General features: G+C 42.3%; 1 protein-coding gene across 2 annotated transcripts in view; it reads left to right on the top strand.

Annotated features, from left to right (window-relative positions):
* Nucleotides 1–16,068, top strand: part of MRPS18A (mitochondrial ribosomal protein S18A) — an 18,818-nt gene extending 2,750 nt beyond the window's left edge. Inside the window, exons 3-6 of one of the 2 annotated variants that reach the window (XM_042879309.1) lie at nucleotides 1,126–1,230; nucleotides 6,944–7,067; nucleotides 7,826–7,892; nucleotides 15,608–16,068. In XM_042879309.1, the coding sequence (XP_042735243.1) occupies nucleotides 1,126–1,230; nucleotides 6,944–7,067; nucleotides 7,826–7,892; nucleotides 15,608–15,752 (441 nt within the window). In that variant the 3' untranslated portion in view covers nucleotides 15,753–16,068. Of the gene's footprint in view, nucleotides 1–1,125; nucleotides 1,231–6,943; nucleotides 7,068–7,825; nucleotides 7,893–12,289; nucleotides 12,580–15,607 lie in introns of those variants that run through there. The other variant, XM_042879319.1, reaches the window with a different exon arrangement.
* Nucleotides 16,069–16,111: the final 43 nt, after the last annotated feature.

The raw sequence follows: 16,111 nt of genomic DNA, 5'->3' as shown, positions 1-16,111 counted from the left end.
TTTTTTTTTTTTTTTTTTTTTTTTTTTTTTTTTTTTTTTTCCTTACAAGCGAAGTTGTGTTCATCCACAGTATGGCATACTTTAATTAGATAGTTAGGATTTTTTTAAACTCTGTGTTACTTGAACTATTTGACCCTAGCAGTTGGTGTTCCATATGTGGTTTTAATCTTGACCAGAAATTTTCTTCTTCCAGAACATTTTGAAGAAAAACTGGCTTCGTCTTTTTTGTCTTTTCTGTCCATTCAGCTGCAAGTTGATAGCTCTTGCTTCTATTCATATAAGCCCTCAAAAAAAAAAAAAAGAAAGACAAGTACATGTTTATGTAGACATCATATTCCTAACATCTACATTTAGAAAACAAATTTCTCAAGTTCCTCCTACGTACACCTTCTACATTTCTTTGCATTTTTCTACATTTCTTTTGAGAAAGTTAAGAAAATTTGCGTGTTAGATGTCACCATTTTGTAGTGACAGAGGAAAAGGTTGTAAAATAGTCTCCCAAAGGAATTGTTCAGGGAATTAAACTAGAAAAAATATTAGTGTAATTTTAAAAAGAACGAAAAAAGCACACAACATTCCTGTCTGATTTTTTTCCTCATAATTTTCCCCATTGGTGGTTTATAATCCAGCAAGCCTATGCGTGTTTCGGCCCACAGCAAGCATCTGATACTCTCTGATACTCTCATATTCCCAGCAAAAATATTTAAGGCTTTTGGCTAACAGACTGCTACAATTGCAAGGCATAGTGGTTCAAAGGAATACCACAATAAGTGGAATTCAAGCAAGAATGAGAACTTCACATTGTGTACTAGTTTAGATTTGAACAAAATATATATAAGATTTACCAAATGGTTTTCTGTGCCCCTTTTCTTTTATCCCTATTGTCTTTGCATTCCTGAAGTGCTTGATTTGCGTGTGTGTGTGTATATATATATATATATATTTATATATATGTATATATACAAGTGAGTTGTATAATGCAAATCCTGTCTCCCTTACACCTGTGCAATACTGGTCAGCATGTTGTAGACTTGATGAAAGATATTCCTCTAGTCACAGAGGAGGTTAGGTGCAGGTACTATGGAATCCTTACTCATTCATTGTATTCTATGAATTGCTTCTTAGATTGAAGGGAAAATTATAGAGGATGTTGAAACACCAACGCCTCCTAACCCCTCTGGCCAGTGTCCTATCTGTCGCTGGAACCTGAAGCATAAGTACGATTATGTGGTAAGTCTAATGAAGTAGTATTCCCCACAAGTGGATAAATATTGCTCTCGGGTGTAATGTACTGCGCAGTCTGCCTCCTTTCTTCTTTCCCTGGGTGTAGTAAAAATAGGCAATTCCATCTATGCTTCCCTTGATTGTAACAAGAATAACTTCCTATGTTGTAATTGCTTGCCTTGGCTGGTCGTGTTCATTGGAGGGAAAAAAAAAAGGAGGGGGATTTTCTCATATCAAGTAGGAGGTTTGGGATTATGCATGTGCCCATTGCTGCTTACCATCTGATCCTACCATCTGATCCTAGAGCATGTGTTTCTAGTGTGCTTAGCTCTCCTTCAGCATTGCACATCTAGTTAAATGGAACTGGAATGCAATATTAAACTATCAGATTCAAGCCTGTTGTAACGCCAGAGAGGCCAATAAACTTGATTAAATCAATTGTGTATTTGAGCACCATGGTTTCATTTTGGATCACTGTCCACTAAGGTAGTAACTGAACTTAAGAACTCTAAAGTTCTTGATGGATATGAGGTAGAGCACACATGCTTACTTCCCTTAGCAACAGAAAAAAACAGATTTTGATTGATGTCTTTTGCAGGAAATGATTATGAGAGTATTAATAACACTAAACGTGGAAGATAGAGGGGAAACTCTGTAATTCTTTAAAGCAAAAGCACCATAGAATAGAGAGTGTGAGGTAGAAGACACCAGATGTAGCCTCACCAGAGGTCATTCAAACACAGAGGTCATAAAAGAACTAAGTGTTCCCACCACCCTAAAATACCAGTGCTGGAATCAAAAAAGAAAACCAGACAAGAACATCCTGTTACTAAGATTAGGTAACAGAGAAGTCAGAACAAGTTAATGCCAATAGAATTAAGGTGAAAGAGATACAAATACATCTGGAGGAAAATAAATACTTTTGAGAAAGGAAGACCATTAATGTGAGAGAAACTGAAAGCCCTGTTAGCTGCACAATGACTGAGCTGCTCACATGCAGTCCTAGTGCACGCAGAGATGAAAAACTGTTTGGATATCTGGGTGCTAATGACAGTCTTGCAGATGACTACTGCAAGGCAGCAGGGAAAAAAAAAAACAAACTAAACAGATACATATTTAAGCAACAGAAATAACTTAAGCATTGAATTAGGTACAGAGCAGGAGGCCTGGCTTGCATGTAGGCCCCAGGTGGGGGCTACCTGCAGCCAGAATATTTAGAATCACTGTTGAGACTGTTCCCAAAAATCAAGAAATCCTAGATACGTGTCCATCCTGACTGTTGCATAGTTTCTGAATGTTTATGTTTCTGAGTATATACATCCAGTACTCCTGCTGCAGAGCAGAATAGAATCTAGACAAAAGGCTGAAGATAGTAGCATGAACTAGCATATCCAAGTTGTAGCATGTTCTTGCCTCAGTATTTAGAGCTGTTCCTCCACGGAATTCCAGGGCTGATGTGAACTAGGAAAGTTTCAGTTCTGGAGTAGATCACCTCTTCTGCTTGAATAAGTGTGTTATATGTTTGAATGCCAGTTGAGAATGTATGGGCTTTTAAATGTTAAGGTGAATAAAACCTCCCTTTTTTTGCACAAAAGCTCTCTGCTGTTTTTCTATGCTACAGCAGTGATGACTAGCAGAATCTTGAAGTGCTCAAACAATAAAGGGCAGACACATTACTGTGTGGGTAATTAAATGGTGGCACAATTTACTCGCTGGTGGTTGAATTATCCTAAAAGACAGTAAATCGAGAACAGCTATTTTTGTTAAAGACACAGGCTAGTTTATAAAGCATAAACTATAACCTGTGTTTGGTAAGAGATTAGAATAGATGGATCACAGTGGTTCTTTTGAGATTGATAAGCTGAGATCAGTCAGTTGCACAGAAGGGAAAGTGTGAGCTTTTTTGCTTGGGACGCTTGTAATTGGAATGAATAAGGCACTATGAAAAGGGAAGTGTTGAATTAGCCCCTGAGGGAGCTGAGTAATATGACCTCATAGGACTTTTCTTTTGTGATGGGCAACTAGCACAGTCTAAAGTAGTGGCATAATGAGTTACTTTAGCTGTCGGAGAACGGGGAGACCAATGTCTCCTAAGTTATTAATCAACCAAACAGGCATTGTGAGCACTCTCAGGTCATGATTCCAACTTGCCTCAGCTGTGGTGTAGGGAGCTGCAGTTGTCATTGCCAGTTCAGTCCTTAGTCTCTACTAGGCTCAGGATAAAGGGGCCCGAGGCACAAATTCCCACAGTTTGTGATCTGGGTATGTCCATCCACTAAAAACTGAGAGTTGATTTTATTTTCTGTAGCCACTGGAGATTTTAAAAAATAAAATGATTTTGATCATTGTCAGGCAACGGGGTTGAAATCTGCACTCTTCTTACAAAATATCTAGAGGATGGTGTACAGCTCCCAGGAGTAAGAGTGAAAGGAAGAAGTATATTCTTGTGTAACTGGAAATAATGACTTGGCTGGTACAACCCAGTAGTAATTTGGCTAAGCAGACAAATCTTACTCTGGTAAGTGAAGGTTTTAATGAATTGCATATAACTCGCCAAGGACATTGCTTTTCAGATTGTCTGCAGATAGTAAAATGCAGAGATGCCTCTGCATTTCAGTTGCTAAACAAAACACTATGTATAGCACATTATTGTGAATGGGTTGCAAGTTTACCCAGATCTTTTAGAGGTGTAGAGGTGAAGGCTAAGCTGCCTTTTTTTTTTTTCTTTTTTCTTTTTCTCCTTATCCATTTCAACCACCATTAGTCGGAGTTAGGCAGTAAATATGTCATTTTGCTTTAGCAGCAATTAGAGGAAACTGAACTGCAAAATTTGCCTGTTAGCCCTAGATTAATTCAATCCAACTTGTTTTCATCAAACGCTGCAGATTACTGGGGTGGGAATCTGGGTCCAGCCTCGTGGGAGCTGTCCAGTGATTAAAGCAAAGCTGTGGTTACAGGCTTGGCTGTCCATTAGCACAGAATGTGAATTTCATGGAACATGACGGCACCATGAGAACGTGCCAGACATATTTTTTTCTTTGACTCTTCTACGTACTTGCACACTTTCCTCCACAGCTGCCCCATAAAGTTGGCTGTACCTGTCTGCTTTCTCCCAGTGGTAAGATGCATCTGTGTGATTACAATGGGAGACCAGGCACCTGGTCTGTTAACTGTGGGAATCTTCAGAAACAGACAAACCTTCTGTCGAGTATGCAGCATTTTAAGCCAAATGGCATGAGTGTGATTTGAAGCTGTGGCAGTTAGAACGTAGGCAATTCCACTTGAGAAATGACTGCCACACAGAGCTGGTCAGCTGGTGACACTGTTGCTCAGAGATAATAACAAAGAATGGATTTTCCTGATTTTTTTTTTTTTTTTCCAGTGGGAGAACAAGCACTGTCTCCCTTTTTACTTTTCACCTCCCCCTTTTGCATGGAAATATTCGATAACAGCCCTGTGACTCCATGAGGCGTGGTGGTAATATGAGAAAGCACTTGGACCACACACACCCTTCACTAGAGCCTGTGGCCTCCTTAGGCTTTCACTGTAGCAAAGACTGGAACAGCCTTAAACTTGCCATCATCTCCCTTTTCCCTCTTTCTCACAGAGTAATGCAGGCCAGTAGAAAACCTAGGGGGTTTTTCATTTCCTAGGCACTTTGAGCTGAACAGCCCTTTCTCACTTAAGGATGTGATATGTTTGTGCAAATTGAGGTGTTGGTGATTTGGAGAACTGGGTAGCTAAAGAAGATGGAAAAAGGGGGAAGGAGTCTTGTTTAGGTTTCCTGGATCCAATCCAGCGCATTTCAGGAGTGGCTGAAAGTCAGTGCCCTTGGACTGCTTGGCTGGCCCCTGCCCAGCTTCCACCAACGCAGCTGGCACCGACTGATCCCCTGGTTACTGTTCTCATTGGCAAGGCTGTGTACTAGCTGGACTGAAGACACTTCTCTTCCCTTTTATCCACAGATGGCCTCTTGAGAGCTTCCTGCTCGTTGCTCAGCTATGTTATTTTTGTTCTAATGATACAGCATCACCGTGGATGGTGAATGATAAGTCATTTTGTATTTATAAAATGAAGGAGATGGATCTGAAAATCAGCCTGATCATGTTAGTTGGTAGAAGGGGAGCTAGGGAAGAGGGAAATTGTCATGATCACAATAGTGAAGATTGGATTGGGGAAAAATAAACATCTGGATTTTTGACTGCAGCATTTGTATAACAGCATCTCATATTGCAGAATTGGTTATTACTAGAAAGTTTGTACTGAATTCTAGCAGCCCGCTTCAGAGGTTAACTGGTCTCATGCAGTAGGGATGGATTTATAAATCCAATATAGCTCTAGTTTCTGAATGCCCATTTTTATTCCACTTGTGATTGTATGTCTTTGCAATGGCAGTAAATGAAGCAAGGAATGTTTCAGAGAGCTTTTTGTAAAATAGAATAGATGTGGAGTGGGAAAAGGGAGAAGGATACTCCTCAAACAGGCAGAGGAGTATCAAGTGCTGATATACCTGGTTTGAATTCCCAGCATGTTGAAGTGTCTGTTGTCACGTCCCTTCCAGCCTGTGAGCCACCTCTGCGTGGTCCAGCTACCTCAACTATGGACGTGTTTACAGTAATGGAGAAGTAAACTCTCAGTTAGCAATAAGTCTGTGAACAGATGGAGAAAAACAAGGACAAAGGCCCCAGAAGCCATTCAGGCCAACTTATGCAGACATCAGCACGTCAAGGGGACCTGCCTGTGTTGGTCTGAGGGTGCACTAGCAGTGGTGGTGCGTGTGGAAGCGAAGAGCTGGACTGGTTTACTATGTGCAGTTAATGGGACACTCATGCAACAGCTGTTGCTGCTGTGCTTAGGAATTTGTAATCTCAGACCTGTGATAATATCTGATTCTAGAGATTCCTTTAATTTTGTTTTTATTAAAAGTGCTTTACATTTCTAGAGCTCTTAATTAAGAAGGTCAACAGCAGTTTAATCTAAATGATCCTTGAATCTCAGCCAAACCCTCAGTATGTTTTGAATGCTCCTTCTGTGCAGTGTGACTCTAACATCTCTGACTAATGCATACACAGGCAAAGAACTGAAAGCAGTGATTTATTCTATTAGGTCTTTCCTATCAGCATATGTTCTTTTCTTACAACAAGCTTTTCGTGCAAGATTTTGGACTGTTTCCCTGTTCTCCACCCTCCAGAGAGACATGAGGGAAGTTCTACCATGGGAAACTGGACAAAAGTTTGAGGAATAGATACCAGAGAACAATCCTGCTCTGAGGGGAACAAGGAAAGGGCCAGAGGTGATCTAACGTATCTGTGACCTTTAGGATAGCAGCTGTAATGGCGTTTCAAGTTGTGTAAACACTGTCCATCTGTAGGTCTTGTGTAACTGTGCCTTAGTACCTAGGACACATTATCTTAGCCAGAATCTTGGAGCAAGTGACAGTGAAGTAGTAGGGATTGCAGCTGACATCATGTGTTTACAGTAGTGAAGTCAGGGGAAGACTCAGACCATGTTAGTGACCTCACTGGGTTAAGCTGGCGGGCAAGGGGATGGCTAGCAAAACCCACTTGTTGACAAGCTGCATCTGAAATGTGTGGGAAGTATGCTTTGTTTTGGTTTGCTTTGTATTGACTTCTGTATACAGCGTGAGCACAACACCTAAGAATCACGGCAATTAAAGGAGCTATAATACATTGGTTTTGCCCTTTTCTTGCTTCTGCAGGATGTCTTGCTCTTGAGCCAGTTCATCCGTTCTGATGGAGGGATGCTGCCACGAAGGATCACAGGCCTCTGTTTGGAGGAGCACAAGAAGATTGCCGCCTGTGTGCAGATGGCACACCGCGCAGGTACCTCACCTCCTCCTTCAGACAACATCCTTAGTGCGGGGTAGAGAGCCCCATGGAAGGGCTCTCTCACCCAGTTAGTATGCTGGTGAGATTCCAGTGTCTAGTCAGCAAACCCATCATGCACCAAGTACTGGGGCAGGATGACTGGCCAGAAAGAAACTACTTACTCTGCTTTCTTTCTGTCTTGGTTCCTGCCTTAGCAGTAGATATTTACTCCTCTAGATGAGTTTACCATTGCCGAAGGATGTGGGAAATATCTCAGTATAGTACCTAATGATTAAATGCCAGTTTCTAAATTGACGTGTTTTAGCATAAGCTTGATCTTCTAACCATTAATGTACCTGTCTCCTATCTGCCTTGGGAAGATCTTTGTTTTTAACTGGGAGCAGATCCCAGGTTAACACAGTCTGAGTATTATCCAAGTTAAATTGACTGAAGATTTTAATAGTCAAATTTTCATCCTGAAAGTGGAATCTGATTGGACTTTAGTGCTTTATGTCCTCTCAAAAAGCCGTTTTGTTGACCCTAAGTCCTTGGCATGTGTTTCCTCTCAGTGTGTACACCAGAACCTCCTAACTAATCTGTGGCTAGAGTGCTGGTTCAGCAATGGCAAAAGAAAGAATAAATACTTTTTCTGCTCTAGTTGTGTTTTAGCAGTAGGGATCTGGGTTGCCTGGCTTATGAGGTATAAGTAACTTGTAGATGCTATAGATGCAACACAGGCACTGTATTCTCACACCTTTCTTTTTCTATCTCAGGTTTGCTGCCAAACCACAGGCCTCTACTTCCTGAAGGGCATGTTCCCAGGAAACCCAAGTTGAACAGGTGAATATTCTTGTCTTTCCATGTATCTTTTTCAGGAGTAGGTTAGAAGAGAAAAAGCAGTTCTTTATAACTGGCTAGAACATGCCTTACGCAGCAGGTCTTATAAAGAATGCGTGTCCACTGTCATGAAGTTCTTTCATTAGACTTTTAAGGACAAACTGCATCTCGTTCAATCAGTCTGTCCCCACATGATGAATGCCACACATTAGTCTGCCCTCCCTTCTTCAGCTGCACTTGCCTCCTTTCATTAATATTCAGTAGGGCAGACATAAAAAGCTGCCACAGAAATGGAGTCACAGCATCACAGAGCAGTTGAGGTTGAACAGGTACTGTGGAGACTATTTAGTCCTCACCTGTTCAAGCAGGGTCACTTATTGCTGATTAACCAAGAATGCCTAGCCAAATTTTAAATATCTCCAAGGGTAGACCATTCACAGTTTCTCTGGGCAGCTTGTTCCAGAGTTCTACCACTCACAGTTAAGGAGTTACTTTCTTAAATATGGATGACATTTCTTTCAGTTTGTGTGCATTGCCTCTTGTCTTTTTGCTGGGCACCACAGAGACGAGCGTGGCTGCCTTCTTTGTACCTTCCTTTCAGGTATTTATAAGCACTGGTAAGACTCTCTCTGAGGCTTCTTGTGTCCAGAATAGAGAGTCCCTTCTCTCTCAGCCTTTCAGTGTCCAGCCCCCAACTACACTTGGGACAAAAGGGTGCTCAGGATGGGTACCAGCAATGTGTTGGGGTGAGCAGCTAGCAGGGGCCTGACAGAAGCTTGTTTTACTGTGCTCCATCTCCATTTGCCCTTTCTGACTGCAAGCTGTGATTCGTCCTCAGCCTGCCCTTCCTGTGTAACAGGCTGTCTTCCCCCTCCCAGGACTGAATGGCCCCTGGCCTTGGGGGCGAACCTAAAGGCTGCTGTCGCCTTCTGCACTTTGCTCAGCGTTAGGAGGTGCTAATCCCCTGTTTATGGCCTCACACTCTGTTTCCATGGGGATGTCAGAGCGGTTTATGAACCCTGCATTAGCAAGCCATAGGGTTACCAGAGGCCATGGGGCTGTTGCTGGGAGAGCTTAGGCTTCAGGGTTTGGGGCAGTCAGAGACTCCTTCCTGCATTTCAGGTCTAATGCTCTGCAGTGGAGATCTGAGGCAGGCCCTTGGAAAGGTCCCTGAGATGCTGTCAGGCTGTGCACTGAGTACTGGGGAGAATCAAACTGGAGGACTCTACGTTTGGTGCAGCCTTGTTTCCATCAGATACTTTGACTCTTTGTTCCTGTATCTTAAAAGTCTTTGGGATTCTTTAGTTGCTGCATCTATCCAGCAGCTGTGGAGTGTAGCACATTATCTAGTTAGCATTCACACAGCGACCCTGGGTCGAGAGAGGAAGTGATAAATCCTGTATCTTGCTGGAATCGCACCAGGACTCCAGGTCTAATGCCTTGAATTTTGTAAATTGTTGTTTAGAATTTTAGTGAGAACAAAAATACCTCAAGACGTGTTCTACATGGAAGCAGGTGCTTCCACCTCTAAAATTAAGAGATTTTAATTAGTAATTAATGTACACACCTTCCTGTTGTATTGCTAGTCCCACCTTACACCACATGATTTTTTTCTTTCCAGCAAGGGAATGTAACAAGCAGATTGCAGACATTGAGGAAAAGAACAAAGCTATTGTTGAGGAGATGGAACAGCAGTGAAATAGGCAGTCTTTGGGGTCTGAATGGAGACAATGGAAGGGATCAAGAAATTTGATTGAAAGCTTTGGTAGTGATGGAGCTGGAACTAAATAAGTCCTGGAACCAGGGTAGAGGGTACTTCAGGAGTGCATCTGTGGTCTTTACAACATTAACTTCTCAGTCTGTTGGAAGGGGAAAATCTGTATCTCCTTGGAAATCTTATCCAGTGTGCCTCTCTGAGAGTTTTACTTATGCCTGCCCCTTTCTGGACTTTCCACGTTGTTCTGTGGAACCGTAGCTGGCATTGGTTGAAGCAGGAGTTAATTACTTCCTTCCTCCTGCCCTACAGGGGCAGAGTGCCCCTGCAAGTTTGGAAGGGTACCTGTGCATGCCATAGACTTTTAACCAGCACTTACTTGAGGAATGAAGACAGAGTTATTCTTGGAAGTTTCTTCTGAAAATGACTTGTCCAAGCTTACATTCCCTTTGCCTGTGTAACCATTCTTGAAGTCTTTGTAAGGCCATAGTAAGCAGGAATGAACTCAACATGTGGTAACTCCAAATGCAAGGGAGCCAGCACTTGAAGCCTGCTGGGTTTTCAAGCACAGGTAGCCTATCATGGTAGGTGCTGTTTTGAACAATTTTCCAAATCTTTGAGATTGAGCTTTTCTTGAGATCCCTGTATTGACTGCTGTGGTTGTCTTTATCTCTGTTTAAATAAGAAGGAACTGCTTTATTTTGCACTGCTAATGTAGCCCTGGGAATGTCAATGGGGAGAAAATGAGCGATCATGTAATGTGCAGTTGTACCAGATTGCATCTTGGGCTATTTGTTAAAGCTTTTCAAGACTAGAATACAGCTAATGAACATTCCTTAGCACTAGTTTGACCAGCCCATGTACTCTCCAACTCATCCTGCAGTAATGGCTTCTTCGTTCCACCATCAGTGGGTCTGCTCTGTGTGTAGTGTTGAAGTAGATTCTTCTGCTCTCTATCTCCTCTAGAAAGCCCTGACCACTCTTTTAACAAGGATCAGGGATGCTGCCCTGCAGTTGATCTATTGATGTGAAGTTTGGATTTCTTGCTTTTCTGGAAGGTGCTTTTCTGGTGCTTACAAGCAGAATCACTGTTATATTTCTGAAGTCGTTTTATTGTCTCCATTGTACATACTTCAGACATTCTCTCTTACATGCCCCAGAATTGTCTGCATATTGGTAAGAATTTACCTGTTTTGTACTGGGTCATTTCACAGGCAGCTGACCCCATTTCTTAACCTGTTTCTGGGATGCAAGAGTAAAAGCAGGATGCTTTTGATCCCAGCTTGTTCTTGGTCATGCAGCTCTAGCACAGAGTGTATGTGATCACATCCATCATCCAGGATGTAATGTAACATAGAGAAGGAGATGGGGAACTGTAAAAGAAGGTACCACATGAAAGTGGAATGCCAGTTTGAGCCACACTGGCCATCATGGTAGTGGGTGATGTGTGGAACAGAATTTAATTGAGGGGCACTCCACAGCTCTCTGTTCTACTCCCTGCATTTGGAACACTGTCCAGGTAAAGACCCACTGTGGCATTCTTCATTTCTTGGATTTAGTTCTTTCTTTTCACATTCTGCCTGATTTGTTTTTGATGATGAGAGCTCATGCATATTATTGCTTAACTGCTTTATTTGCTGTGGGCTCTTCTTTAGAAATATGGCCATCAGAGTTTCTGCATCATCCGTAAACTCTTCAGTCTATTGTCCTCTCCCTCTCTTTCATAACATTTATCTACAGAACTTGGGCATGAAACCAGTGAAGATTACCCCTGTCATTACAGAATTAGTCCCTATGGTTCATTTATTTGGCCCAGTCTGGGGCTTTCACTGTTTCCAAGGGTTGATTCTGCAAGCAAACTTGTCTTGTAGCCAAAGCTTGTTCCCTCAGCCTGTCTGAATTCTCCCTTTCATAACTTCCTGTTATTACTTCTTAATTTTGAGTCCATTTATGCTCCAGCCTGGCATGTTCTGGTAAAGTGCTGCAGCAACAAAATATTGTCACTAGCCCATGAGGTTGAGGACGTTTTCAAGGATTACACCAACACTGTGTGGAGTGACAGGCTGTTTGCAGATTCCAGGGTCGTATGTGCAGGCCACCACACACCAAAACCAATTTGGGAAGCTGTCAAGTACAGTTGCAGGCCACACTTCTGTACTTGCTTTCCAGGAGTGGAAACCTGAACAACTCAGCAGTTTTGTTTACAGCATGGAGTTTACTGCGTGGATATTGTGGATTAACTATCCAGAACAGACACCAAGTTCAGGCCGTCATCTAGATGCTTTCTTAACGTGAATATACCACTCTTTTTCTTCTGGTAGGCCCCTGTTGTTGGTTAAAATATAATGTTGAGAAGTTGTTCCCTTTTCCAAAAGACTGAAGGATGTCACACGTTCCTTGAGTCACCCGTACTCTTGTCAGCAAGACGTGCTGTACATGTGGAGTATGTGATTTTAAGTTCTCAGTTACTATTCCATTTTCAGCTTCCTACTGGAAGAACAGAAATTGGCACAGCTAATATCCAGGTCAGTCCTTCCTCCACGTGAACTGGAGAATTTGCTGTGTGTCAGGGAAGAGGCAGGTTCCATATGAGCTCCTTATGAATTATAAAGTTCTCAGGCTCTGCAGACATCTCTCATCCCTCAGAGCAGAATATGATTTCACTGCTATCAGTGTTTCATTCCAGCAGCTTGTGGTTTCTCTCATCTGTATGGAAACTGTGTGTGCATAGCATGTGAATTCAAAAGAGCAAAGAGCTGGAGTGGCTGCAGGTGAGCAAAACCAAGAAGTGTCAAGGGAACGGATGTGGCAGAGAGGAGGCAGTCTTGCCAGCACTTTGATAGAATGCTTCCTGCACAGTCTGTAGCCCGCTGCCTTCTGCTCTTAATCCAAACAAGAGACGGACTGAAAAAGTTCAATGAGGGTTCAGAAGTTCAGCCTTGAACCGCACCAGCATACTTGGGCTGCACACAGAGCTGCAGTAGCCCTACGTGTAGATAATTTCTTTTACCCAGCACACAGAATTTCTGTGCTTATTTCAAGGTGTTAAGCAGCAGCCTCTAGGTGGGAAGGGTTTGGGGCCCTCCTGCTCATGGAATAAAATCCATGGAAACTGATTTCTACGTGCCACAGATATTTTAGGTAACTGCAGTGACTGTGGCTGACTAATTACAGCTTTTTCCATGCATTTTATGTCTTGCCATTTCCAATCATAGGAATGTGACCAAGATTTCCATCTTGCTTTGTCCAAACTAGTCACTTGTGTATCTGGAGTCTAGGGATTCTGGTTGTTCTCTGGGATCCCACCACACAAAAGGTGGCTAGCAGAGCCCTGGGCTTGGTTGCTGCTTTCTGAGATTGCATTTCTTTCCTCCTTTGTCCAGAATGAGAGCTCTGCATAATGAGATAACCGGTTAGGAGACTGGACACCAGTTGCATCTGGCATCCACATGGAGACTGTGTCCTGACAATCCTCAGCTGATTGAGAAAATTTAGACCATCTGGCAGTGTATGTCTGTAGGTTATTGTAAAAGCTCCCCAGGACAAACCAGGTGGCTTGCTACAATGGAAACTTGGGTGACTTGGCTAGAGAAGGGTACATGATTTCTTGAAACACTAGATTACATGGACAGTAGAGTTCACAGGAAAGTCCTGTGTGCTGGGCTTTGAAGCTCTCATATATGAGTTTTGTGGATTCTTGTTACTCTTGGGGACAAAAAAGAAATCTATGCTATGAAACAGTAGGAACTGGGGTTAGTAAAAGAGGAAAAGAAATTTCGTAGACTGAGTGCTCCCAGGCATCAGGCTTTTGCTATTGCTGAATCAAGGTTTTTAAAAAAAAAAAAAGCAGCAAACAAAATAGGACAAGTTTGAGTTTGGGACAAAGCAAGTATTAAAAGTGCTAAAAGCAAATGTGCTCCAGGAAGGGAAAGCGTCCAAATGTCTGTTTCAGCAAACAATGAAAAGCCCCAGCCTGCAGTCCCCAAAGGAAGCTAAAAGCCTGGACCAGAGGGCTGGATTAGACCTGCTCAAAGGAGAAATAACAAAAGCTTTAAAATCAGGCCATTACTAAATCCTCCTTCCTATGCAGAGTTGGGGTGTGCACTTTCAGCCCCCACACAGAAACAGAGGGATTTCTTAAAAAGCCACTGTCTGTCTAAACCTGCACACAGCATTGATGTGTATCTCGCATTCACACATTTGCTTCTCTCTCAGTGAGAACATTTATTACCACGGGACCACTTTCCTGTACACGTGCAGACACATGACCAGAACTGCACTTGACATACTGTTGCATTAAAACAATTTCAGATTTTTTTTTTCTTCCTTTGTTGTAACTGCAGTCTTGTGATACTAAAATTTGTGCTACAGACTTCCCTTCATGGGGAAGTGTGAGAAGATGCAGCCTCATGTGCCTGTCAAATAACTCTACACCTTCTTCCAAAAAAAGCTGCCTTCCATTGGCTCTTTCCCAAGTAGGGACCTGTGTTTGGTCTCTCTGAACTCCCCTGACGTTTGGAATGAGAGATAGGAGTCTCTCTGACTTGCTATCCTCATATTGTTATGTAAGGGATTCCATTAATGCAGCAGTATAACATTACAATTCAAAAGGGGCTAATATATTGCATTTATGTGAGAAAAACTGACTGAACTTTGTTCCACACCATCTTTTGAATCCCTCCTGCCATCCTAACTATCATGATGTCCTGAAAGTAAAAGCTTTCAAGTTTGAAAGTGGCTTGATTTCAGTGGCAGGAACCTCTAAATGTGATCCATTTTTTCAATCTGTATTGTTTGGGATCACTGGGGAAGAAAAGTACTAGGAAAATGTGTTGCTGTTACACAGTCTATAGCTGCCTGGCATTGCAAGCTTTCTTTGTAGTTCCTGGGAATCTGCCACATGCCTTCAAATAAATGCATTACATGGTCTCTGTCCAAAGTTCTTAATATCTCCAATTTGCATGATGCAAATGAAAGGTAACAAAGCTGTTTGGGAAGAGGATGACTGATTGAGGTTACATTAAGACCATGGGATTACTCAACATAGGCATGCAAACATCGCTGGACAAAGTTTATCAGACTGTTCCAAATTCTAATTTGTTGGAGCATTGTTTGTGCAGATTATGCTGGGGTTTTACTTTGGATTTTTATTGTCTAAAAAGACTCTTCTTTCTCTAAAGACCTCTGTTCCCTCTCTACTGGTAGCAAAAGATTTAAAGCCTAACAAAACTCCAGGCCACCCAGCCGCAGGGTAAGATTTCCAGTAACCGATTCTGAATCTGAAATCCCCTGCCAGTTTGCAAAGCCAAGTCTAAAACTTCAAATGGTAAAAAAGCAGAGGATATTTGCCAGACTTTACTCCGGACAGAGATTTGCAGTTGCAAAAATTCAATTATAGTACCTCTTCCATTGCAGGTTCTGACTTCCTGCAGCAGCAAACTGGAATAGTATTATAAAGAGAATGCTAAAGCAAATTGAAGCATATGAAAATGCAAAAACTGGGCCAGAATCACATCCTGTGGAAAAGAAGTACCTGTTGATCCACTGAAAGCAAACTAGTTCTTTTTTGGAGACTATTTTAACTGAACTTGGCCTTTGTAATCAGTTTATTTTATTGAGGCGAGCTCTTGAAATGACATCTCCCCTAGAAAATGGATGGACTCGCTCTTGAACTTAGTTGCAATGAAGGGATTCAGCACTCCACGTTCGCTACAGGTGGACAACTTGCCAGCAGCCTGGAGATTACACCTGATTTGTTTCACACGACTGGAAGTCAGGCAGGTGCCAGTGGCTACAGTACAGCAGAGGTGCAGCAGTTCCAAAACAAATAGTCCTTTTCAGTGGTTCCCTTCTGAACTGAGAGAGTTCTGCTCATCATTACTGCTTTCATAAAGAGGCAGGCGGAGAGGCAAAGGCAGGCAAATGAGTGTCAGCTTCTGCTTTGACTAAAGCTGTTTTGCCGTGATCGGTCTCAATTTGAAATACGTGTGTACTGTTTTGACAGGTATCTGACTCGCTGGTCCGTCAGATCTGCAAAGCCCATCTGGAAGAGGGGCCCTAAGTGGTGCAGAGTTCCCATGCCGGTTGGAAACCTTCTTCTGAAGGATAATGTCAAATATATATACAAGCCGCTTTATTACAACCACTAGATTCCTGAACTGGCACAGTCAATGAGCACAGCTGTTTTACACTGTTCTGTTTTTTTGTTTGCAAGTTTGCTGGTATTTCCAAATTCAAAAACTCTCATTAGTGCTCTGTATTGTCTCTGGTGAATAAGCTGCGATGTTCCTCAAGGAAAACAGGATTCAGCAAAGCAGAATTCAACGTTCAGAATGATTTTGGAGAAAGCAGGGGGCCAAGATTTTACCTCAAAGGCAGGAAGGCTTCTTTGTCACTGTAGTCTACTGCTGGGCTTGGAAAGGTGGTTTCCTTCTTTCCCAGAAATAAATGGTAATTCCCCTTTAATGTGTTTCAATTTGGATTTGCCTCATTTGGGCTGTTGTATCCC

The sequence above is a fragment of the Lagopus leucura genome, unplaced genomic scaffold, assembly GCF_019238085.1.
Source record: "Lagopus leucura isolate 7727_CA_CO unplaced genomic scaffold, USGS_WTPT01 Super-Scaffold_73, whole genome shotgun sequence".
Taxonomy (NCBI): domain Eukaryota; kingdom Metazoa; phylum Chordata; class Aves; order Galliformes; family Phasianidae; genus Lagopus; species Lagopus leucura.
Note: the sequence above shows the minus strand (reverse complement) of the source record. Positions and strands in the feature narration are given on the sequence as shown.